Genomic DNA, 26558 nt, shown 5'->3' with positions numbered 1-26558 from the left:
CGCCCAGAAGGAGCCGGCTGAAGCCACTCATGGACAGAGAAGGGAGCACAGAAAACAAAACCAGCTAATCATAAGCGAGCAATGAGCTCGGTCGGGTCCATGGGACAAACCCCTCCTGGCCTACAACCACCTAAGGGGCTGGACACTTACCGTCCTCAGGGCCTGGACGTATTGATCAGTTCTGTTCTGATCATTGATCTCTCCAAACCGAGGCCGGTTCCAGAGCAGATGAGCCTGGCAGTCACACACAGGGCGTGCTGGGTGGGCTCTCCCATCCTTTTCGGGGCTGGGCCAGGAAATGAACAGACACAGGGTGATGACCTGCTAGGCACCAGCGAGCATGAAGGCACGGCACAGGGACCTGCCCCAGGGAAATCGAGATGGAGAGGGGACACACGCATGGTCCTCTAGGGGGCAGGAGTCTAGGCACTGGCTGTGGAATGGGCATTAGAGGTCGGAGGGCCCTCCAATTCAAGGCTTCTCATATATATCTGCTCCAAATGGGGGTCCTGCCACTGGGGCAGCCTCTTCAGAGTACACACAAACAGGTACTGAAATACCCAGTCACAAACTTTCGCTCTTATTCTGTTCAGATACAAATGTGCCCACTCAAACCTGTACAGGGTCCGGACAGGGAATTTATATAAAGGCACAGTGTCACAAGCCTAATGCCCCACCCAATGAGGCTTGGGGCACACCTGGTCCTCTGGAGGCTGTACCACACACAGTAGTCGTCGTGGTGGGCTACCAGGCAGAGGGCTGAGCCCTGGACAACAGGCTCCTCTTCTGGCAGGAAGTACACACACTGCATCCAGTGGTCCCGCCACTGAAACAGGAAGAGAATCAGCTATCACCAAGCTGCAACAAGAGCAATGCATCTAATCCGGGGGCCAAAACCCAATTCAAAAATCAATTTGCAGGGAAACCACTGTGTGAACTATAGATAGCTACTATGGCCAAAGAGATAAAGAAGAAAATCCTCAAGTCAGAGAGGCTAAAGGTTCAAAATCTTGCTGGAACACTGCTGGCTTCAGAAGGATAGAATGTGGCCTAGGGCAGTGGTCTTCAAGGTGGGCTCAGGGGAGGGGACTCCAGCCTCTGCCGTGTGTGTGTGTGTGTGTGTGTGTGTGTGTGTGTGTGTGTGTGTGTGTGTGTGATCGTGACTAGCAGGAACCTTCTGCCAAAGTGTGTACTTGATTGCAAGTATCTCCCCTCCACTAAAATCATACCTATACTGACCTCCTGCCCCCACCCACACCTCTTCAGAGTAGTTCCTCAGAGCTGAGAGGCTGTCTCCCAGGCTACAGTCCTCATCTGGCTTCAAATAAAGTCACAACTCTCAAACTGTGTTTTTTTTTTTTTTTCAGTCAACACATTCTATCCTACCTGATCTTGAACTTAAAGACAGGTGAATAACATTCCCATCTATCTAAGATGTCTATTTGAATGTAAAAGCTAGAAAATTAAAATCTAACCAGATACACTCTGGAAAAAATAAACACTAACAAGGAGGAAAAACAGATCCTCTAAAACCTGTTATTCATTCTTTACTATGCCTCCCTGACCCCTCCCGGGCTCCCACAGTGCTTCCCTGACACCATGTCCCTCCCACACACCAGCCTCCCAGGCCCTAATGCTAAAGAGCTATGATAGCCAGAATCCACTGTCTGAGGCTGATCAAAAGCAGTTTAATGAAGTCATGAGGGAGATTCATTAGCAGCTCTTCAAATTCGAAACAGTCCAAAAGTCACCACTGGTAGAGGAAGGACACAAGCCCCACAGTCAGGACACCTGGGGACAAGCACCCACCAAGGCTGCCTACACCTGAGGCCCTGCTCCCCTCATCGCCAGGCTTTGTGTGGTTACCCAGCATGTCTTATATGAGGATTCAAGGAGAAAATACACATAGAAGCACTTTGAAGATATACAAATGAGAAGTATTAACATTTTAATGAAATTCTTATGCTAATTTTGCAATTACCACACTCCTAGAGAGGAAGAAAGCAGCCCAGTGCCAACCTCGACTCTGTTGGAGAATTGACCTCCCCCCCACACCACACCCCACCACACACACACCACACACGCCGCCCCCCCCCACACACAGATCACACCCCACACACGCTCTCAGCCTACGGGGGACTGAGGCTATGCAGAGTGGAGCCGGGGCAGCTCAAGGGCCCAGAAGGACTGACTGAAATCGCACAGCAGTCATGACCCTTTGGCCTAAGCAGTAACTCAGGGAGCAGGATGAAATGCTAAGGCCTTCCCTGAAGTCACCATGTATACACCCAGAACCAGCAGCTGAGCAATCAAAGCCAAGCCAGTGCCCAGCAAGTGGGAACAGGAAGTCAGAACACTCAGAGGACAGTGCCCAAGGCCTCCCAGGTGGAGGGAACATTTGATTCCTTGGTCCTGAAGCATCTTTCCCACTTTCTTCCCTTGTGTTTGTGTACAGAGGGGTAGATAATACATGCACATGAGAGAAAACTCAAAAGATATAAAAGGGTCATGGAGTGAAAAATAAGTTTCCTTTCCACCCCTAACCTCCAGCTCCCTTCCCAGAAGCAACCATTTTTACCAATTTCTGTGAATTCTTCCCAAGATACCCTTGCATACATGCACCACACATATAAAGGCTGATAAACACATATATTCTTATTTTTAATAACACCAACGCTGGCACAGCACACACTGTTCTGTGCCTCTTGTTGTTTCACTTGATCTGTCCTTGAGACTGTTCCACATCAGTGCAGAGACAGCCACCTCACCCTCTGCGTGGATGCAGGAAAATGGACTTGGCCAGTCCCTGCTGGTGGCCTCTAGGCTGTTCCAATCTTTTCTATTTAATCAGGGCTGCAGTGAGTATCCTGGCACACACGTCATTCTACACGTATGCAGCTCCATCCAGAGCCTAAATGCCTAAAAGGGGTGTCAGGTCCCATCCTGACCGACTGTGGGCCTTGCTGCACTCCACAATGCTCTGGTGATCACCCTCCTGCACTGCCCCACGGCTCCACCAACAGCATGCAAACTCTGAACTTTATTCACTAATACACGAAAAACAGTATTTCACTGCAGTTTAAATCTGCATGGTTCTTGGACTTCCCTGATGGCACAGTGGTTAAGAATCCACCTGCCAATGCAGGGGACACGGGTTCAAGTCCTGGTCCGGGAAGATCCCAAGTGCCGGTCCGGGAAGATCCCAAGTGCCATGGAGCAACTAAGCCCATGTGCCACAGCTACTGAGCCCGCGCCCTAGAGCCTGAGAGCCACAACTACTGAAGCCCGCGCACCTAGAGCCCGCGCTCTGCAACAAGAGAAGCCACTGCAGTGAGAAGCCAGTGCACTGCAATAAACAGTAGCCCCCGCTCGCCTCAACTAGAGAAAGCCCGTGTGCAGCAACGAAGACCCAACGCAGCTGAAAAATAAATAAATAAATAAAATTAAGAAAAATATTTTTAAAGAAAAAGGAATATAATATGTATTTCCTTTTCTGTAGTTCACATCCTCCCCACTTTCCATTGAGCTGAAGAAGGTAGATTCTGAGGTCACAGAAAATGCGGCTGTAGACAGGCTGTAGTTCTCTATCACAAGCTAATCTGAGGACCCCTGGATTACTCGGTGGGCAGGTCTAAGAGTGGCTGTACCAGGACGAGGGGAGAGCCAGCACACCAAAGCTGCCCTATGGCTCACTGTGACCACTGGTGTTGACCATGAACTTGGCCTGAAAGGTCTATCTTACTACAGCTGGCCTTGGTTTTTTTTCTTTTAAACTCTTCTTTGACATTGATTCTAACATAGTCCCTTCTATCTCTAAATTCTTAGGAATCTAAGCTTCAACATGCTCCTTTCCCAGGACCAAAAGTGGACAAGTTTCCTGATTTCCACAAAAACGTGCTCAGCTCCCGCCTCTTACCTGGAGCTCCTCTGGATCCGAGTGTGCCCAGAAGGGGGCCATGGTGCACTTGATCTTCCCCTCAGGGTCCATTTCAATATCCCACCAGGAGAGAACCACCTGAGCTTGGCCAGATGCCAGAGGTTCAAACTGCCTGCTATGGGAGGCTGTTGAGCTACTGACTTGCTTGCTGAAGTCCACACTGTGGAAGAATATTCAGGAACTGAAGCATATTTTAAGCTCACACACTCTATCTTTAAGCATTTATGGTGACCTCACCAGCAATGAGACTTGTTTGCAATGGACTCCTGATGTCAAAATGAACTCAAAAAGAACTGCCAAAGACCGCAATTCACCAAGTGTCTCCAAACGCCATGACCCTGGGTGGCTCCTTGGTACCTGAACATAGGCAGCACGTTGCTGAGGACAGTGAAGTCAGTGGGAGACACCTGGTTCAGCTGAATGTCGTAGACAGAGGGCGCGCCAGGACACCTCTCCAGTTCCAAGGGGGGGACAATGACTTGCTCTCCAAGGCTGGTCTGAACACGGATGGGAAACAGCTTGTTCCATGACCACATCCTCCTGGACTCCACCAGCTGTGCGTAGACGGTTGCTCTGTGAGGCACTGCCTCACAATTTTTCTAAGTTTATATTAAAAAAGTAAAACAAAAGAACAAAAAAATAACCAGTTACGTTGACCCACAGTAATTCCCATTGAGCAAAAGAGATTTATTCCCTAATATTAGGCAGGTTTAGTAACATCTAATGCCTTATCACTATTAGGACAGTGAACTGTTTTCAGCCAATGCCCTTGGGAACAGAAGAAACCAGACTTCAGAAAGAATACACATTATGCCTAAGACGACTTATGTCAGGTAAGTTCCTAGCTACCTGACACTCTTGGATATTTCAAAAATAAACCTTGCCCCAGGAGCTTCTACCTGAGTGGGTGGTGGGATTCCAGGGCGCTGCTATGGAGGGGTGTAGTGAGCCACAGCTGGATGCTAAGGCCAAGGTCACCAACCAGCTCATAGATTTTCAGTGGAAGCTGGGTATGGCTGTGAGCTCAGACAGCTGCAGATCACTTAAGTACCCTTATGTTGCAGTGATGCTCAAAGTGGCAGATCATTCAGGCCAAGTAAAGAACAAGTCCTTCGAAATGACAATTCCACAGTTTCAGAATTTCTAGACAGTTCAAGGAAACTGCTGCAATTATTGAAACTGTGTGAAAACTGATTACTTGGTTGATGAATTGCTATCATCATTCTAAAATCATGGACTTTACTCTCTGCAACAAAACTGCCTAAGGATCAAATGATATTTATTGAATGAAAGTTACACTTTTGGTTTTTCATTTTTTTAAATAATAAAAAAGAAAATCAGACAAACAGGAATTACAAAGTGGTGACTGCCACTCTGTGGTATGTGAATTCTATCTTAATTGGACAAGTGTCCATCCTCAACCGACCTGACCTCCTGGCCCCACCTGGCACTGCCGACCACTCTCCTCACTTGGCTTTGGCTGCAGTCCCTCATCCGATTTCCCTCCTGCCTCATTCATCCAATACCCTCTACATGCCAGGCACTAGGGGCCCAGCCATGAAGAGAACACTCACAGCTGCTACTGCACAGAAAGCACAAGCACAGGGTTTGTCTACCTCAGCACTAGTGACCTTTTGGATCAGGTGATCCTTTACTGTGGGGGCTGCTCTGTGCATTGTAGGATGTTTGGTAACATCCCTGGCCTCTACCCACAACATGACAGTAGCACCACCTCTCAGTTGTGACATCAAAACTGTCTCCAGACACAGCTCTGGATGAGAAGCACTGCTCTCCCTCTCTGTCTCCTTCACAAAGCTGTGCTTCCCCTGCCCATCCCTCACAGAGAGAATTCCCCAGAGACCTGGTCTGGACCATCTTTTTCTCCCACCATGTACTCTCCCGTTTGACCTCAACCACTCCATCTTCATTTACCAAATACATGTACCCAAATGCCTCCTGGTCCTCTCTACTTGGCTGATCCTCAGCTCAAAGTCTGTCTAAACCAAACAAGTCACCTTCACCTCTCCCCCACCTTCCCAGGCCTGGTCCTCCTCCCAGTCAACAGGGAGCACTACCATCCAAGCCAGTCACCTACACCTCAAACCCTGGCATCATCCTCAATGCCTCCACATCTAAGTAACAGAAGTCCTTGACCACCTTCCTCCTCCCCGAGTCTACCTCGCTGGGCTCCACTGCTTTGGCCTTGACTAAGGCCTACCTCAGCCCAGCACCTGGACAACTCCAGCCACCTTCTAACTAGTCTTCCTGACTCTAGTGTTGCACCCCAGCTGCTCTCCACATGCCTGCCTGCATAAATCTGACACTGATCCTCTGCTTAAAACCCTTCTGAGCTACCACACGGCCTTCTGGAGCACAGGGGCCCTTCTTGGTCAGGCCCTGCGCAGCCCTTCAGCCTTCTCTCTTACCCTGCCTCCCACACACCCATAAGCTGACTCATCTTCACATCTTTGTGCAGGCTGACCTCCTCTGCCGCGACTCCCCCCAGCTGCCAGGCCAAACCCTGCTCACTCTCAAGACTGACTCAGCTCATGCTTCATCTTCCCCAACCTCCCCGCCTTCTCCCACCAGAGGGGCAGGACCTCACCCCACCGACCACCATCAGCGTGGACCTCAAACTGTACTGTGACCACCTGCCCACCTACCTGCCTCCCCAGGAGCTCACCCTCGTATTCTTGGTACTCAGAAAAGGCCCTGCAAAATGAAGGCACCAATAAATGTGTCTTCTAAGATCAATTCCTGGGTCACTGCAATACCACATGGACTATCTGTCAGACACTCCAGCACCCCAGTTCCATGACCTCCAATGTGGCAGAAAAAGGGACAGGGTAATGGAGACTGTGTGCCGCCATAGCTCCTTCAAGCTGAGACTCAAGCTCGGCAGATGGGGACAGTGATTAGAGTGGACAGTGCACACCTGGCTGCTACGGGCCAGCTGGGAGAGGAAGCTGAGGACGGCTGCCTGTGCACCTTTTAATTACTAGATGAATTAGAGAAAGACAAATTGAACAACATTAACATAATTCTGAATATCCTTGTTCTCTATTTCAGGGATTCATCTAACTGATGGTTTTAATGTGGAGAAACAGAAATAATTTCTACCAAAGTTACTAGGAAGAATTTTGCATTTTGGAGACAACAAGACATCTCACGCAGGATGGGGAGCTGGAGGACGATCACCATCACATGCTGACCACATGAGTAATGTGGACGCAGGCCCCAAATGCCTTGGAAGGAGCCCCCTTCCTCACTCCAGGGGTACTAAGTACCCCTCAAAAGAATACCGGGCCAAGACAGTTATGGGCTCACGTGAACAGTGCCCACATGGCAGGTGCCAGCAGAAGCAGCAAACACTCACACCTCCCCAGCCGGCCTTTGCCTCTGAGTCTCCACCTCCCAGTTTATGTTCATAAAAAAGCAAGACCAACATCTCTGAGCTAAAATTTTCAGCATATCTCTCCCTTCTCAAAACAACTGTCGGGGCTTCGCTGGTGGTGCAGTGGTTAAGCATCTGCCTGCCAATGCAGGGGACACGGGTTCAAGCCCTGGCCTGGGAAGATCCCAAATGCTGCGGAGCAGCTAAGCCTGTGGCCACAGCTACTGAGCCTGTGCTCGAGAGCCCGCAAGCCCCAACTACTGAGCCTGTGTGCCACAACTACTGAAGCCTGCGTGCCTAGAGCCCATGCTCCACAACAAGAGAAGCCACCGCAATGAGAAGCCTGAGCACCACAACGAAAAGTAGCCCCCACTCACCGCAACTAGAGAAAAGCCTGTGCACTGTAACGAAGACCCAACACAGCCAAAAATAAAAACAAACAAACAAATTTATTAAAAACACAAAAACCTGCCAAAGATTATCACCACCCAAACTCCTTCATCTGGAACAGCCTGGCATTCAAGGTCTTCTATCCTCCACCCCATTCTCCACATTAGCTTACAAGCACCTTAGGCTGGTGTTCCCACTGACCTACCAAACAGGTCCTCCACCTGGGACATCTCTCCTTTTCCTCAGTGCCTTTCCAAATTCCACCCTCTCCACACATGCCCTCATCTCCTTCCTGGGCCTTGACCTTTTCCACCAGCCCTAAACCAAATGTCAGTGGTGCTTCTGCCTACCTCTCCATCTGGCCCATCAAGTCCTTACCACTGCTGACTAGTGTGGATATAGAAGCAAGAAGAATGGCTTATACTTCTCCCTGGATGCTAGCACACCTTACACACAGGTGACATTAAATGAATGTTTGCTGAATTCAATTTGAAGATAGTTTCTAGTCTTTTGACTCTAACCTACTAAGACGTGGCATTCAAGAGGCACAGAAGTCATAATTGAGGACAGTCAGAATCTCATAGGAATCAAAGGTTGCCCTAAGGTGTACAGAGAGGCACTGAGGGCTCAGGCTATGTAGAGCGTGGTGTGTCAATGAGAGCTGTGTGAGTCAACTGAGATCACAGCAATTTGCCCGAAGGAGGCCCTCAGTCCCCTACCTGCACGAGATGCCTGTGTGCGTGTTCATAGGAGGGCAGTGCTCCCTCCCCAATCAGTTCCGTGTCAAACAGCTCCGTGATCAGGATGTTGGCACGGCATGGCATGTCACCATCTGAGAAACAAAAGGAAAGAGTCAGAGGCAAGCAACAGATTGGAACAAATATTAACAGCAAATATGTAAAAGATAAAAGGTTAATAGGTCACTAAAATTGAAAGCACATATATATGCTGAAGTATTTAGAAGTGTCATCATGTCTGCAACTGACTTTTCAACGGTTCAGAAAAAATAAAATAAAATAAAATCCACATTGACATAACATGTATACATCAAAATGCTAACGAGTGACTCCTAAGTCCTGGTTAAGAGAACATGGGTGTTCACCATACTACTCTATCAATTTTTCTGTATGTTTAATAATGCAAGGGACTTGTAAAACTAATAAGAAAACTACAAACACCCAAGAAGAAAACCAGGCAAAAATACAAATAGACAATTCAAAACAGAAAGCAAATCAATCAAATACAAGAAAAAATTTTCATTCTTATTAGCAATTAGAGAGATACAAACAATTAAACTATTAACTATTAAATTAGCAAAAATTATTTGAAAAACAAAACTGAATGCTGGTACTTCAGATATTTCTAGGCTGCAGAGAGGGGGAGAAAACTAAAGCAACAGAGAGGCTGATTCCACTGATACGCAATGATACAACTGAGATCCAGGATTCAGAAACCCCAGTTCCTTACACTAAATCCCCCTTAATTTAGTTTCTTGCTACCAAACAATCCCCCAAATAACAGTTTTTTAAGGACAGTAGGATTATGGAAGGTCTTTCTGTTAACTCTATTCTTTAAATCTCTATAATGTAAAGTAATGTTACTTCTACAATTACAATTTTTAATGAGTCCAGATAAAACTGACTTTGGAAGGGGTATTCATCATGGAGAATTAACTGTAAACACTCCTAATGGCTCATGAATTACAATTTGACAAAGCCCACTCATCTTCCCTACACAGAAGACAAGTATCACAGATGAAGTGAGAAAAGAGCAGCATTAAGAGGTTCAAAGAAGGACGCAGTAGAGGGAGCTTGAGCCTTGAGTCATAGAGAGCTGGGCCTGGATCCCACTTTCTAGCCCTGAACCCTCAGTCCTGACCATAAGTCACCTCATCTGTAAAAGAGTGGTAGGTTACAAGATCTGCTTCACCTGGTGGTGTTTCAAATAACAAAGGTAAAACCTATCCAGCTCCTATGAAGTACACGTGTCCTCAATGGCAGCACAACGTGAAAGGAGGCTGAGAAGAAACTTCTGTCTCCTGGCACAGAGACCCTCCTGGGTCACTGCCCATCCTCTCTGATATCGTGCCAAACTCCAATTGAAATACACTGTCCCATACTAAGCCAACCACCCCACTTGCACACACCTGCTTCTCTGTCCAACACTTCTTCTCAATGAACAGCATCACCAGTCACACAGTCCTGAAACCTGGGCATCACTGACCAGCTCCAGAACAGGAACCCTGACTGGCCTGTTCACCACTGCACCCCAGCGCCTAGAACAATGCTGAGCACCCAGTAACAGTCAGCAAATGTTAGCTAAATTCTTGATTCCTCCCTTTTTGTCACCCTACATCTAATCAATCACCAAGCCCTACCAATTCTACCTTCTGAATAATTTTTAAGCCAATTATGTAACTTAAAATGATTTATTGCCCAAATCTTCTTCAAAAATAAAGCTTTATGATCTAATGAATTTCAACAAATACTTTTTGAGAGCCTGTTGAGTACTAATGTATAAGGGTACAGAGGGTGCAGGGGGAGCCAGAGGAGGGGCAGTTACCCCAGGTGCCTCAGAAGTCTTCACCAAATGACTGGATGAATGAATAAGTGCCACCCCAAGTTGGCTGCTCCACGTCTCAGCATGTAATCCATCTCTGGGGAATAGGCAACAAACTCAGACGCCATTTTTTAAAAGGGCTCAGAACAGAAGCTTGGAAATATGCATTTGGGAGCAAAAAGGAAGGTGCAAAGGACAACCAAGACTGGGAGATGTCACTGAGGCCTGGGAAGGGAGAGTTTTCAGAAGGACTGAATGGCAGAAGTACCAAAGCTGCAGTGTTTGTAAAGCAGGGAAAAGACCATCAGCCCGGGCAGTGAGGAAGCCACTTGTCAAGTTGAAGAAGTAGAAACAAAGTCCCATTTACAAGGGGTTAAGGACCAAGCAAAGCTGACAATCTACTCACTAAACAAATATGACTGAATTCTTTCATGTGCCAGGCCCTGTGCCAAGTTATGGAATGGAATTAATATTAATAAGACTACACAGTCCATGAACTCAGGATGCTTCAGCTGTGTGGGGATACAGACATTAAATACATAATTACTTCATTATTGCAGTCATAAGCACTACATAGAAAAATATTAAGAAACATAAGAGGGGGCTGGCGTGAACAACACACAGCCTGGAGGAGGCACAGGGCAGAGCACAGAGTGAGTGACACGGCAAAGGCTGCTCGGCAGGTGAGTCTCCGCTCTCTCAAGATCTCGGGCCAAAATGGAGTAACTGGGATCAGACTTATCCACCACCATAATCAACTAGAAAACCTTGCAAAGCATATGAAACAAGTGGTTTTAGATGTTGAACAATGGGAAACAAAGTGACCCCTACTACTGCCCTGGCTTCCAGCCAGCAGGCACTTTCCAGACCATGGTACTCGGTACACAGAGTGAGAAGCCAAGCAAAGTGTCTTGCTGAATAAGGAGACAGCAAAGAGTTCAAGGGAGTGGAGGAGGCTACACTTCAGAGAGAGAGCCGGACAGGAAGTTACACAGAAAAAGGGCTTCAGAAATCTGCAGAGGGTTCCCCTCATGTCTCTTGCTGACTATATTCACACACACACAGACTAAGCTTCCAGAAGGTCGAGCAAAGGATGACCACGTAGCTATAAGCTGAACAACTGCCAGAGCTCAGAGGACTAAGAAACATTCTAGTTCTGATTAGCCAGTGCCCAGGCATTCAACAGAGACCCCAGAAAGGTCACACTGTACTAGTATGGCTAAAGCTTGCTTAGAACAAGGGTTCTCAGTAGGGGGAGCTAGGGGAGCTTTCTCAATAGGAGAAAGCACACAGGCTTTCTCTAGTTGTGGGCTTTCTCTAGTTGTGGCAAGCGGGGGCTATTCTTCGTTGCGGTGCACGGGCTTCTCATTGCAGTGGCTTCTCTTGTTGCGGAGCACGGGCTCTAGGTGCACAGGCTTCAGTAGTTGTGGCACACAGGCTCAGTAACTGTGGCTCACGGGCTCAGTAGTTGTGGTTCGCGGGGTCTAGAGCGCAGTCTCAGTAGTTGTTGCACACGGGTTTAGTTGCTCCGTGGCATGTGGGATCTTCCTGGACCAGGGCTTGAACCTGTGTCCGCTGCATTGGCAGGTGGATTCTTAACCACTGGGCCACCAGGGAAGTCCCCCTAGAAGCTTCTTGTCCACTGTGCTCTTCCAGTATCAGTGGCATGTGAAATGTTAGAAGTCTGATTCAAATTCCTAAACTATAAAAAATATTCTGAAAACCTGGAGAGACCGAGCTACACAGGCAAATCTCTCACACTGGATACTGAGACAGGATATCGGAACTAAGCAAACCTCTTTCTACTATCAACTTAGTTTTACTTCTATCTGATAAAACGCAAAATTCAGATAAATTGTGAATTCCAACTTGCTTAAGCAAAAGGTTTCATTTGTTTGCATCACTACTCTTATACTTGATTAGCTCTGGTTTACTCATTCCTGATTTAACTAGTAGAGAAATAGACTAACAGAAAAGCAAAGTGCTTATCTTCAGATCAGCACATGGAGAGGCCCCAGTCTCTGTGATTACCTGGGTACATCTATTCCACAAACTGGAATAAACCTTTTCCTCTCTCCTACAAGAGCAAGTAAAGCTTTTGACACAGGATGTGTTGATCTTACCTGGCCCTATGGTCACCTCAGTGGAATGCTTGTTGATAATCTTAATCTTATCACTGAAGCCATTTTTCTCCACAATCTTTACAGCAGCATCAGCCATAGGTTTGAAAACCTAAAAATTAGAGACAAAACCCAAGTAAAAATGAGCAATAAATTAAATAACATCCTAAAACCCAAGATATGCCTTGATTCTGGACCTATGATTTGTACTAAAAGAGGCCTACACTACAGAATTTCTTCCTGAATACACAAAATGTACCTCTGTTACCATTTGATACAGGCAAAATACTTCATTGGGCTGATTTGGGTTCATTAGATAAATAAACAAGACTTCATCTATGTAACTTAAATACTTCTCCAAATGTGTGTCTTGGAAATGAATACAAAAGGATGAAATTCCGCTGGGTTTAACTTGCAGCTGGGCCTTCTCATTACATGCCAGGCACAGGAGGCATGCAGGGGGCTCCCAAGGAGGCTGCACTACCTAGTAAGGATGGCAGGTGCCAGTGCTATGCTAGAGGGAACCAGGAAGGGGACTTGCCTCACAAAACCATGATCTGTGACCTGGGACAGGAAGTGTATGTGCTCTCTAGAGGAAAGTGAGACTGTAACTGTAGTAGATGTTAAGTGTGAGCAGCAGGTTACCCTCCTGCGCAAAACTGTCTCAAATCCCTACTGCTAGCAGAACACAGCCTATATTTTCTTACGGTATTTGAGGCCCTCCAAAATGTGGACCACCTTACTTTACCCAGCCTTACTCCCCTCCCACACCCTCCACCCTCCACCCGATACACACATACACACACACAACCAACGCTACAGCCACGCGGATGTCCTCATTGTGCAGGAGGCAAGCCTGAGCCTTCCCTGCCCTACTCCCACCTGCAAGCAAACCCAACTTTCCAGGGCAGCACAAATCCCCCGCAACAGAAGTCTTCCCTGAACCCTTCACATGTCCCTAAACATAAGTTTCTCCAACTCTTACTTTCCAGCCTGCCCAACTTAGATTGCACAGCTCCAACCACGTCACTGCATAAAACATACAGATGCACATGCGGCCACACACAGAGAAAGGAAATTTTTGAAAATGATAAAGTGCCTGGTCACGATGACAAGATTTCCATTTTTTTCTAAGACCTTTTCTGCATCACCCATATTTTCTGCCATGATCACGTATTTCTTTTATTATAGTCAAAAGGGATATGCTATATTCTTCTATAAAGAATGCATATGTACTCAGCTAGGAAAAAAAAATCTTCACAATCTGTTTCAAATTATTTCTAGGCTCTGGCTTGATGGTTTTGATGTATTCATAGTTTGAGGGCCTCAAACCCTCAGTTCTCACCTATCAGTTTACCTCCACTCCAGAAGTATCACAAGCTCACACCATCCTCTCAGCCCTCCTGCCCCTTGACTTATCATTCATCTCTTCCACTGACCCTTTAGGCTCTGTCATTCACAGCCTCCTCCTCAGCCACCAAGAACTCAAGAACTCACCCCAAACACTACCTGGCATGAACCCTGAAGCTGACTTCCCCACATCATTCTGTGTCCTCTCCTGGCACTCAAATCAGTTTGGGGAACTGACCTTCTTTCAAGTGGTGCATCTGTCTGGTCTAAGGTCAATGAGTAAGTTAAATGGCATTTAACCTTACTCTGGCCAATGATACCTAAAGAGAAGTCTGCTAGAGATGCCTGGGAAAGTTCTTTTTGCCCTTAAAAAGGAGAAAGAAAGAGAGGAAGCCAGGACCATGCTTTGTTTTCAAGGCATTTGCCACAGAAATCACTGTAACCAATGCACCTTCCCCAAATATTCCTTCCTTTTCAAATGTACTAAAAGAGAAGCCTACAGTCAATGTCTGTGATTTCTTATATTCCATCCATTCCTCAACCTTACTCTCCTGAAAATATCACCTAAAGGGGGGTCACCAATAACGTCCTAGCTGCCAACCCACAGCTTTCTCAGTCCTCATCCTGCTCAATTTCTATACCTGCGCTAATACAGTAGCCATATGTAGCTATTTAAATGTAAATGAAAATGAATAAAATTCCAAAATTCAGTTCCTCAGGCCTACTAGTCACATTTCAAGTGCTCAGCAGCCACATGTGGCTAGGGACCAGCATACTGGCCAGCAGAGCCATAGAAGATTTTCAACATCAGAAAGTTCTATCGGACAGTGCTGCTCTATAACATCCACACCGACTGACCACTCCCTCTTTCTCACGATTTCTATGCAGTCTGCCCCTACCCTCTAGGGTCTCTTCGTGTCTGTCTGAACTTGACTTTATGGTCACTCTTCTTCCTTCAGCCCCCTGAACATAGGCGTGTTCCAAGGTCTGCTCTTTTCAGTGTACTCTCTCTCCGTGGACAGCCTCCTACACTGCCAGCTTCACCTGTCACATCTTTAGCAAGTGAGTCCCAAATCCACTATATATGCAACTCTCTCAAGGTTCAGACTTCCGTCTATAGGGACCAGCAGGTTCTCTCTCACTCTTCTGCACCTGTCTTTCCTGTTGCCATGCAGCTCAGGCAGAGCTGAAACCACAGGGCAATCCACAGACAAGAACAGAGGATCAAACAGGTAGTCACTAAAACAAAAATTAGGAGGCCACCATAAGATGTCAAGAATCAAATGAAAGAGGTCTGAGAGTCACAGGCAAGAGTAGCAAGAGAATTACAAATCCAGGTAAGTGATGTAAAAATATGGAAAAACCTAAGAGTACAGTCCTACCAATTCTATCGAAAAGTATGTTCTCACCCTATATTTTTAATTAGCAGTCCACATATATACTGGCTCCTGCCACAAGACCTGTCTCTCTCATACTCAACACATCCAAAATGAAATGCATTGTCTTTCCTGCAAAGTAAGTTATCGTCCTCTGAGTTCCTCTTACCAGTCAATGGCATCCCTGCCTCCACCCCAGACACCCACACTAGAAAACTAACTCTCACATACATGCACACCCTGCCATCAAAGCTACCCATGTGGAGTCAGCACCATATTAGGAACTAAAAAGACCAAGCTCCAGGTCTAGCTCTCCTACTTATTAACTGTGGGACTTACATCTTTAAACTCTATGGGTCTTAGTTTCTTCATTTACAAAGATAATAAAATCTAGTTGAGTTTTTTGTTTTTTGCCGTGCTGTGGAGCAGAGCTTGCTCCTCTCCCGCTCAGCCGTGCAGGCTGAATCGACCAAAGCAATGGTTATGGAGAAGCCTAGTCCCCTGCTGGTCGGGCGGGAATTTGTGAGACAGTATTACACACTGCTGAACCAGGCCCCAGACATGCTACACAGATTTTATGGAAAGAACTCTTCTTATGTCCATGCGGGATTGGATTCAAATGGAAAGCCAGCAGATGCAGTCTATGGACAGAAAGAAATCCATAGGAAAGTGATGTCACAAAACTTCACCAATTGCCACGCTAAGATCCGTCATGTCGATGCTCATGCCACTCTGAATGACTGTGTGGTGGTCCAGGTGATGTGCTTGCTCTCTAATAACACCCAGGCTTTAAGGAGATTCATGCAGACCTTTGTCCTTGCTCCTGAGAGCTCTGTTGAAAATAAGTTCTATGTTCACAATGATATCTTCAGATACCAAGATGAGGTCTTTGGTGGCTTTGTCCCTGAGCCTGAGAAGAATCTGAAGAAGTAGAGGAACCTGAAGAAAGACAGCAGACACCTGAGGTGGTACCTGATGATTCTGGAACTTTCTATGATCAAACTGTCAGCAGTGACTTAGAAGAACATTTAGAAGAACCTGTTGCTGAACCAGAGCCTGATCCTGAACCAGAACCGGAGCAAGAACCTGTGTCTGAAGTCCAAGAGGAAAAGTCTGAGCCAGTATTGGAAGAAACTGCTCCTGAGGATGCTCAGAAGAGTTCTTCTCCAGCGCCTGCAGACATAGCCCAGACAGTGCAGAAGGACTTGAGAACCTTTTCTTGGACATCTGTGACCAGCAAGAACCTTCCACCCAGTGGAGCTATTTCAGTTACTGGGATACCACCTCATGCTGTTAAAGTACCAGCTTCACAGCCTCGTCCGGAGTCTAAGCCTCAATCTCAAATTCCACCGCAGAGGCCTCAGAGGCATCAAAGGGTTCGAGAACAGCGAATAAATGTTCCTCTCCAGGGCTTCCCTGGTGGCACAGTGGTTCAGAGTCTGCCTGCCAATGCAGGGGACACGGGTTCATGCCCCAGTCCGGGAAGATCCCACATGCCGCGGAGCGGCTGGGCCCGTGAGCCATGGCCGCTGAGCCTGCGCATCCGGAGCCTGTGCTCCGCAACGGGAGAGGCCACAACAGTGAGAGGCCCGCGTACCGCAAAAAAACAAAAACAAAAACAAATGTTCCTCTCCAGACGGGACCTAGACCAGTCTGTGAGGCTGGTGAGCAAGGTGATGTTGAACCCCAAAGAATCGTGAGACACCCTGACAATCACCAGCTCTTTATCAGCAACCTGCCTCATGAGGTGGACAAATCAGAGCTTCAAGATTTTTTTCAAAATTATGGGAATGTGGTGGAGCTGTGTATTAACAGCAGTGGGAAATTACCCAATTTTGGGTTCATTGTGTTTGATGATTCTGAGCCTGTTCAGAAGGTGCTTAGCAACAGGTCCATCATGTTCAGAGGTGAGGTCTGCCTGAATGTGGAAGAAAAGAAGACTCAAACCGTCCGGGAAGGGGATCGTCGAGATAACTGCCTGCGGGGACCTGGAGGCCCTCAAGGTGGGCTCGGTGGTGGGATGACAGGCACCCCCTGAGGAGGCATGGTGCAGAAACCAGGATTTGGAGTGGGAAAGGGCATTGCTCCAAGGCAGTGAATTGCTCTTCACCGATCTTCAGACAGCAGTACAAACCCTAGCTCCCACAGAATGGTGAATTTCTTCAGCCAACTTCTGGTATCTTGGAATCTGATTCTAGTGTATGATACACTGCTTATGTTTGTACAATTTTACTTTTTGTATTAATGGTGTGTGCTCCTTCCCCCTCTCTCCCCGACCCCGCCACCTTTTAGTCCTTCACTTCCAATTTTGTGGAATGATATTTTAGGAAAAATGGATTTTTAAAGAAGAAAAAAAAAAGACTGCATTTCCTTGTTTTATTTGCATATACAGACTGGTTTTCTTTTAAACAGTTTCCCCAAAGGAATGTGTCTTGCTTATTACTGACATTTGGTATGTTTCATTCACTGGAATATTTCTTACTTATCTTCTACATGTTTCAAAAGCCTGTGAGAATTACAGGATTTGATAAACACTTTTAAGGCAGGAAGAACCCAAACTGTCTCTTCTTTGAGAGTCATTACTACCTTCTGATGTGGAAAAACTGCTGTTGGAAAAATTGACAATTTAGATTCTCTCTGGTATGGTTAAAAACTGAATTAAAGGTGTTAGTGGAGTTTTTCTTTGGATACATGGTCACAAAACAGTTCCAAAACCTACTGTTTTTACCACTGAAATTTAAATTGTGAAATAGGTTTTAAATGCCTAGAATGCAACTGATAAGCTTTTCTTGAACTGTTAGGGTTTTTTTGAAGTAATTTTTTCATGTTTAATTTGTATTTGTAAAAAAAAAAAATTTTTTTTTTTAATTTGAATAACACAAAACCAGAGCAAAAGTGTTGTGCCTTCTATTTATCTTTGATTCCAGTCTTGGCAATTGTTTAAAGAAAAATAAGAATTAAAAAAAAAACCTAGGGCTTCCCTCGTGGCGCAGTGGTTGAGAGTCCGCCTGCCGATGCAGGCGACACAGGTTCGTGCCCTGGTACGGGAGGACATGACAACGACTGACTAGACATTAGCTTTTTTAAAGTTCCTCAGTGATTCTGACATGCAGCCAAGGCTGAGAACCGCTGTTTTCAGGGAAGACAATGAGCTCCTGGAGGAAGGAACTGTGTCTGATTCATCTCTGTGTTCTCCAAACCTGACCCTGTGCTTGGCATGGAGTGAACACTCCATGAATGTCTGTCTGTGAACAAACAGATGGGCAGAGTGCAAGGGACACAAAGAACTTCCCACACAGGACACAGGACACACATGTGAAGAGTGTGCCTCACCTCAATGGCATAGCAGAAGTCAGCACCAGCCGTGACCGCCATCATTGACAAGAGTCCTGTGCCAGTGCCAATGTCAAGAACCAAGGCCTTCTGTCCTTTGTCCTTCACCCTGCTCACAGCAGCCCGGATACCTTGGTAATATTTCATATTCTAAGAAAAAGGGAGAAACAGTTGTTATTTCATACCAGTTTTATAAATAAGTGCTTTGTGAAGTTCTGAAGTCATGGTTGGCAGCAGCAGTGTAAGTCATGACCCTATAACCTCTGTGACTTACACTGGCTGAGTTGGGCAGGACTCCTGAGGCTCCAGGGGCACTGGGTCAACCTCTTAAATTAAGCGATGGTCTCTCCCCTTCACATCCACTCTTCTATACTCTGCTTAGACATGCTGGGGCTAGGGCTCTGCAAACTACATTCTCCTCTTTCCAGCTGTTAGGACTGGACAACAGGGGAACTAGAGGGTGACTGAAAGGTAGGAGAAAGCTTGTTCCTTCCCACATAAGGGCTCTCCTTGGGCTCTTCAGAGCTAGCAGCAGCACTCAAGCAGAAATTCCTCTCAGAGATCTGAGCACTAGCCTCACAGGACCTCTCCTCCACACATCTAGGTCTGGAAACCCCAGTCTTCTCCCTTTGTGTCCCCAGCCCTAGGAAAGGGGACTGCTTTCTGCAATTACTATCACTAGGCTACCCTGGGGCCTCCCAGCCCTCCCACACCTGTGTAACCAATTCCCTCTATTAAATTCCCTCTGTTGAAATATGTAACATTGCTTTTGGTCTCCTCACTGGACTCTAATTCATACAGCTTCCTGGGCTAAAAAATATTTTCCTCTCACAAAATCATTTCTTCATTTTTAGTTCAGGTCCTTAGTAGCTTAAGCAGACACATTTTTTTCTCTATAACAGTTTGGCTGATTAAGTACCCTGACCCTTCTGTTGAAAATAACTAAAAATGATGGGGTAAATATATGTAAATCTGTTTAAATGCACTGATGACCTTGCCAAGTCACTAAGCAATATTAAGAGGCCAAACATGGACTTCCCTGGTGGTCCAGTGGTTAAGAATCCGCCTTCCAATGCAGGGGACATGAGTTCAATCCCTGGTCAGGGAACTAAGATCCCACATGCTGAGGGGCAACTAAGCCCATGCACTGCAACTACCGAGCACACGGGCCACAACTAGCGAGAAGCCCACGTGCCACAACGAAGATCCCACATGCCGCAACTAAGACCTGACGCAGACATACATACATACATACATACATAAATATTAAAAAAGAAAAAGAGGCCAACACCTAGAAGTGGATTCACCTGTGTTGAGCCTTAAGATGACTCCCCTACCAGCTGACACCTTGATCACAGCCTATAAGAGACCCAGAGGCAGGGAACTCAAGCTAAGCTGAGTCCAGATTTCTGACCCACAAAAACTGTGAGACACGGACTTCCCTGGTGGCACAGTGGTTAAGAATCTGCCTGCCAATGCAGGGGACACAGGTTCGAGCCCTGGTCCGGGAAGATCCCACATGCCATGAAGCAACTAAGCCCGCTGTGCCACAACTACTGAGCCTGCGCTCGAGAGCCCAAGAGTCACAACTATCGAGCCTGAATGCCACAACTACTGAAGCCTCCATGCCTAGAGCCTGTGCTCAACAAGACAAGCCACCACAATAAGAAGCCCATGCACCGCAGTGAAGAGTAGCCCCTGCTCGCCGCAACTAGAGAAAGCCCACGCGCAGCAACAAAGACACAAAGCAGCCAAAAATAAAATAAATTAATTAATTAAAAAAAAAAGTGAGATAACTCTTGAAGCCATTAAGTTTGGGGATAATTTGTTATGCAGTAGAAAATGAACTAATACAGGACTATATTTTGATATTTTGATACAGAACTGGTATCAAAAGGGCAATATTCTCTGACCACAGTACAATCAAGTTAGAAATTTCAATAACAAAAATGTAACTCAAGGGCTTCCCTGGTGGCACAGTGGTTGAGTCCGCCTGCTGATGCAGGGGACGCGGGTTCGTGCTCCGGTCCGGGAGGATCCCACATGCCGCGGAGCGGCTGGGCCCGTGAGCCATGGCCGCTGGGCCTGCGCATTTGGAGCCTGTGCTCCGCAGCAGGAGAGGCCACAGCAGTGAGAGGCCCGCATACCGCAAAAAAAAAAAAAAAAATGTAACTAAAGAAAAAAAGATTTTTGAACACTAAGAAATTTTAAACTCACAAGTAAAAGACTAAAGCAAAAGGGAATTAGAAAATATCTAGGGAGTTCCCTGGTGTCCTAGTGGTAAAAATTCTGGGCTTTCACTGCCATGGCCCAGGTTCAACCCCTGGTCAGGGAACTGAGATTCCACAAACTGCATGGCAAGGCCAAAAAACAAAACCAAACAAACAAAAAAAATGCAGATTTCTGCTGGGCCTGAGGTCTGCGCTTGGTCTGCATTAAAAAAAAAATCTAGAATTGAGTAATTTTTTTAAAACTATATATCAAAACTCATGGGATGGCTAGAGCAATATTTGGAGAGAAATGCATTAAAAAAAGACAAAAGATGAGACAGGCATCCACCTAAAAAATTAGAAAGAGGGCTGCAAAATAAACTCCAAATGAGTAGATGAATAAAAATAATAAAGAACAATAATCAATGAATTAGGAAACAAATATAAAACAGAAATCAATGAAGATAAAATTTAGTTATTTCAAAAGATTAAAAACTTGAAGAACCTCTGGTAAGACCAGTCCAAAAAAGAAACAGAAAAAAATGGTAAAGGAAGAAAAAGAAGTACAAGTAGCCAAAAACTGGGAATGAAGGGCGGGTGATGAGGTGGTGATAACAGTATATATGCTGCAGAGATTAAAGAGTCCACCAGGAGGGTACTTCCCTGGTGACGCAGTGGTTAAGAATCTGCCTGCCAATGCAGGGACACAGGTTTGATCCCTGGTTCGGGAAGATCCCACATGCCACAGAGCAACTAAGCCCATGTGCCACAACTACTGAAGCCCTAGTGCCCTAGAGCCTGAGTGCCACAACTACTGAAGCCCACGCGCCTAGAGCCCGTGCTCCACAACAAGAGAAGCCACCGCAATGAGAAGCCCACGTACCGCAATGAAGAGTAGCCCTGACTTGCCGCAACTGGAGAAAGCCCACGTGCAGCAACAAAGACCCAATGCAACCGAATAAGTAAATAAACAAAAGAGATTAAAGGATATTAAAAACAATCTTTAGCAAATAAATTCACCCAAAATCAGATGAAGTGAACATTATATTGGAGATTCTATCCAACACATTAGAGCAAGAAAAAATGAAATAAGATCTAGATAGAAAGAAAATTATTAATCACATATGAGATGAGTGTGAAGAAAACCCAAAACACCTACAAATAATTATTAGAATTAAGAGAACTGAGAAAGATTACAGGATTCCAAATCAGTAAATAAAAAACAATTGAAATTCAGTATTATCAGCAATAGCTTTTAAACCCTTGGCAAAAGGAAGAATTTCTTAAATATGAGACAAAAAACACCAGTCAATAAAGAAAATATAAGATAAATTTGACATTAAATTTAAGAACTTGTATTGTGGAAAAAACCCCACAAACTAAGAGACCAGCAATACATATAACTGACAAATGGTTAGTACCCAGAATATATAAAGAATTCCTACAAATTACTAGGTCATAAAAGAGGAAACATGAATAGCCAATGAAAAATGAAAAAAGCTCACATTCAGCAGTGATCAGGGGAATGCAAATTAAAACTATAGTGAGAGACTAGTTCAATCCTACCAGATTGTCAAAGATGTAAAAATTGGTTAATACACAAGACGTGAGAATGTAAACTGGCACTATTAGTTTGGAAGAGAATCTGACATTACCCATAGAGCTAAACACACCTGATGGCTGATGGCCAGCAATTTCATTCCCAGGTATACACACCCTAGAGAAAAATATGCATATGCACCAGAGTACAGTTACTGGAATGTTCCAGGTAGCACTACTTACAATAGAAGGAAGCTGGAAACAACCCCAAAGCCTATCAGCAGAAGAATGGGTAAGTAGTGATGTATTTACACAATGGAATCTGTATAGCAGTGAAAAATGAATGAACTTACAGCTACATACAAAATGGATGAATCTCAAAAACAATGCTGAGCAAAAAGACAAGTCACAAAGAATAAACACATTATGACTCCATTGTATAAAGTTCAAAAACAGGCAAAACTAAGAATTTATATTTTAAGGACATGTAGTAGGTGGTAAAACTATAAAGAAAAGCAAGAGAGTAACTGATACAAAATTCAAGACAGTGGAAACTTCTGGAAGGAGGAAAACAAATGCAATCAAGGAACACATAAGGAATTCCAAGTAATAGTAATGTTCCATTTCCTAAGCTGAGTAGTGAGTTTATGAGCATTTGTTTTATTATTCTTCTTTAAACTATACATATACATTTTATACTGTTTTGTGTGTCTATGTTATAACAAAAAGGTTCTTTTAAAGAATACGAATAGTACTAGAGTTTAAAATATCAAAGCCTTTAAAACAGTACTAGACTTAAAAAGAAAATGGAGTGATAATATCAAAATTCTGAAGTGATTTCCAAACTAGAATCCAGCCTTAAGTGTGAGGATAGAATACAGAAGTTTTTGGACAAGCCAAGTCTCAAAAACCTTACTTCCCACAAACCCTCTCACAGGAAAGTGAGGAAGGATGAGCTTCACCAAAGAGGGAGGGAACCAAAGAGGAATACATGGGATGCAGGAAATGGAAGACCCAATAAAAAAAGAGGAATGAAGGAAGTCTACAGACAATAAACAAGAATCCTGGGACGACAGATACACAGCAGGTCTAGAAGGCACCCAGTCCAAACTGGAGCAGAGCAAAATGATCCCAGAGACAATCTCCAAGAAGATGAAACTGACAGAATAGCTGATTGTTTTGACCTTTCCTTCAGAAAGGAAATTTATACTACTGGGAGAAAGTTTGGGCATAAAAGGATGAGTACATAGAAAACAAAGCAAGGGAATTCCCTGGCAGTTCAGTGGTTAGGACTCCACGCTTTTACTGCCGAGGGCGCGGGTTCGATCCCTAGTTGGGGAACTTAAGATCCTGCAAGCAGCAAGGCGTGGCCAAAAAGTAAAGAAAAAAAGAAAGAAAACAAAGCAAAAGTAAGATAATTATTAATAAAGTTATTCAAGAAAGAAAAAGCATAGCTCAACTGTGAACAGTGTTTACACATGCCTAATAAAGTCAACATACAATTTTAACTAACATGCACATTTATGTGTTTACCTCAACACAACCCTTCAAAAGGAGGTATTATCGTTATCCCTATTTTACAGATGAGAAAACAGAGGCACAAAGAATTTAAGTGACTTGCCTACTGAAACACTGAATATCAATTTAGCAAAAATTATATTGGGACAAACGGAGAACGAGTGGGAAGGAGGAGCTGAAAGAATACCAAACTCTCAGCTCTCACAGTGGAAAGTCAATAGATAATAGTTATTTAGATCTGGAAGTAAACATAAAACAGCTCAAAGAAAAGAAATGAGGTTGCCTCTGAAGGTAACTATTAAAAGGTACTGTCTGGGGGACGATACACCAGGGTACTGCTTCTTTATTTTTTTTTAAATAAATAAATTAATTTATTTTTCTTTGGCTGCACTGGGTCTTTGTTGCTGAGCGTGGGCTTTCTCTAGTTGCAGTGAGCGGGGGCTACTCTTCGTTGTAGTACCCGGGCTTACCATTGCAGTGGCTTCTCTTGTTGTGGAGCACGAGCTCTAGACACACGGGCTTTAGCAGTTGTGGCTCGTGGGCTCTAGAGTGCAGGCTCAGTAGTTGTAGCTCATGGTCTTAGCTGCTCCGCGGTATGTGAGATCTTCCCGGACCAGGGCTCGAACCTGTGTCCCCTGCATTGGCAGGCGAGTTCTTAACCACTGCGCCACCAGGGAAGTCCCCTTTTTTCTTTTTTTTTAAAACAGCGTGTTTTTGTATGTGTGTGTGTATTCTGTCTACCCAATTTTATTTTATTTATTTATTTATTAGAAATTATTTATTTTTTGGCTGTGTTGGGTCTTTGCTGCTGCACGCAGGCTTTCTCTAATTGCAGCAAGCGGGGGCTACTCTTCGTTGCAGAGTGCGAGCTTCTCATTGTGGCGGCTTCTCATGCTGTGGAGCACAGGCTCTAGGCGCACAGGCTCCAGTAGTTGTTGCTCATGGGCTCAGCAGTTGTGGCGCACAGGCTTAGTTGCTCCGCGGCATATGGGATCTTCCCCGGACCAGGGCACAAACCTGTGTCCTGCATTGGCAGGCGGATTCTTAACCACTGCACCACCAGGGAAGCCCTGGGACTGCTATTTTTCACAATAAGCCTCACAGAAATATTTGACTCCTAAAGTAACTGCATTTATGCTTTGGATAAAATCAGTATGTCATTTTATGTTATGTGCTTTTTACCACGATGAAAGGAAAAAAAAAGTTAAAAAAATCAGGATGGCAATTGTTAGAATTGTTGAACTAGGAAAATGAACATTAAGTACACTATATCCCCAAAAAGCAGGAGGGCACAGTTTTCTTTGTGTAGCTGTGCCTGTGGGGTAACAAGAAAGAGAGTGGGACTGGGAGCTGGCCTGGGAGTTTCAGTGAGCTGATCACCTGAGAACCCTAATTAGCAGCATCCTCAACAGTAAACCAGGGCCTGCATATTTTCCAAATTAATAACACTCATTAAATTAGCTATCACTTTTTTTTTTTTTTTTTTTTTTTGCTGTACGCGGACCTCTCACTGCTGCAGCCTCTCCTGTTGTGGAGCACAGGCTCCGACGCACAGGCCCAGCGGCCACGGCTCACGGGCCCAGCCACTCGGGAGCATGCGGGATCCTCCCGGACCTGGGCACGAACCCGTGTCCCCTGCATCAGCAGGCAGACTCTCAACCACGGCACCACCAGGGAAGCCCTAGCTATCACTTTTTAATTATCCAACTTTGAATCTAGAAAAATGGTGCAGATGAACCGGTTTGCAGGGCAGAAACAGAGACACAGATGCAGAGAACAAACATATGGACACCAAGAGGGGCAAGCGGCGGGGGGGTGGGCGTGGGGATGAATTGGGAGACGGGGATTGACATGTATACACTAATATGTATAAAATAAATAACTAATAAGAACTTGTATATAAAATAAATAAAATTAATTATCCAACTTTAAAGCTACTATTGGAGCCCTCTTAAAAGGCAATTGGTAGTATCTCCTACCTAATGTTCAAAACCCTAGACCACACCAAAAGATATTCGGATAGCAAATAAGCACATGAAACGATGTTTGACATCATTAGCCATTAGAAAAAATGGAAATTAAAACTACAAAGATAGGGACTTCCCTGGTGGCACAGTGGTTAGGAATCTACCTGTTAATGCAGGGGACATGGGTTCTAGCGCTGGTCCAGGAAGATCCCACATGCCACGGGGCAACTAACCCGTGCACCACAACTACTGAACCTGTGCTATAGAGCCTGTGAGCCACAACTACCGAGCCTGCATGTCACAACTACTGAGCCTGTACGCCTAGAGCCCGTGCTCCACAATAAGAAAAGCCACTGCAATAAGAAGCCCGCGCACCACAACAAAGAGTAGCCCCCACTCACTGCAAGTAGAGAAAGCTCGCACGCAGTAACGAAGACCCAACGCAGCCAAAAAAATAAATAAATAAAACCTTACTAAAAAAAAATAAAACAACAAAATGTGAGGCACCATGCAAAAGCATAGAGAAATATGTTTTTCTTGACTCTGCCACTAACCAGCAACTTCTGACTCCATTTCCTCATGTGCAGAACCGGGGAGGGGAGAACAGAAGTTAGAGGTAAATAATGAAGAGTCAGGAATGTTCCACCAAGGAGGTTGAATTTTACCTCAAAAGCAGGGACAGGCCACTGAAGGGTTTTAAACAGAGGAGTAACATGGTCAGATAGGCATTTCAGAAAGACTCCTTGGGCTGCTGTATAGAGGAAGGAGAAGAGGGACCAACGCCAGTAAATGACGGCTGAGCAGGCAATGGGGTTGAAAGAACCACAGGATTTGATGACCAACCAACTACAGGCTCAGATAAGGA

General features: G+C 45.3%; 3 protein-coding genes across 5 annotated transcripts in view; 2 read left to right on the top strand and 1 right to left on the bottom strand.

Moving 5' to 3' along the window:
- Positions 1 to 26558, bottom strand: part of PRMT7 (protein arginine methyltransferase 7) — a 46932-nt gene that overhangs the window by 12420 nt on the left and 7954 nt on the right. For all 3 annotated transcript variants that reach the window (XM_032613821.1, XM_032613822.1, XM_032613820.1), the window contains exons 4-10: positions 18460 to 18609; positions 12404 to 12512; positions 8441 to 8553; positions 4295 to 4536; positions 3917 to 4097; positions 699 to 826; positions 151 to 286 (exon numbers count right to left, since the gene is read on the bottom strand). In XM_032613821.1, coding sequence (XP_032469712.1) covers positions 151 to 286; positions 699 to 826; positions 3917 to 4097; positions 4295 to 4536; positions 8441 to 8553; positions 12404 to 12512; positions 18460 to 18609 — 1059 coding nt within the window. The remainder of the gene's footprint in view (positions 1 to 150; positions 287 to 698; positions 827 to 3916; positions 4098 to 4294; positions 4537 to 8440; positions 8554 to 12403; positions 12513 to 18459; positions 18610 to 26558) is intronic.
- Positions 4715 to 5084, top strand: LOC116744294 (COMM domain-containing protein 6-like). The gene has a single exon (XM_032613834.1). The coding sequence runs from the start codon at positions 4869 to 4871 to the stop codon at positions 5082 to 5084; it is 216 nt and encodes a 71-aa protein (XP_032469725.1). The 5' UTR covers positions 4715 to 4868.
- Positions 15491 to 17224, top strand: LOC116744292 (ras GTPase-activating protein-binding protein 1-like). Its single transcript, XM_032613832.1, is given in 3 exon segments — positions 15491 to 16036; positions 16039 to 16553; positions 16763 to 17224. Coding segments are annotated over 3 exon segments (1410 nt in total). The 5' UTR covers positions 15491 to 15603.

Source organism: Phocoena sinus, chromosome 19 (assembly GCF_008692025.1).
Source record: "Phocoena sinus isolate mPhoSin1 chromosome 19, mPhoSin1.pri, whole genome shotgun sequence".
Taxonomy (NCBI): Eukaryota; Metazoa; Chordata; class Mammalia; order Artiodactyla; family Phocoenidae; genus Phocoena; species Phocoena sinus.
Note: the sequence above shows the minus strand (reverse complement) of the source record. Positions and strands in the feature narration are given on the sequence as shown.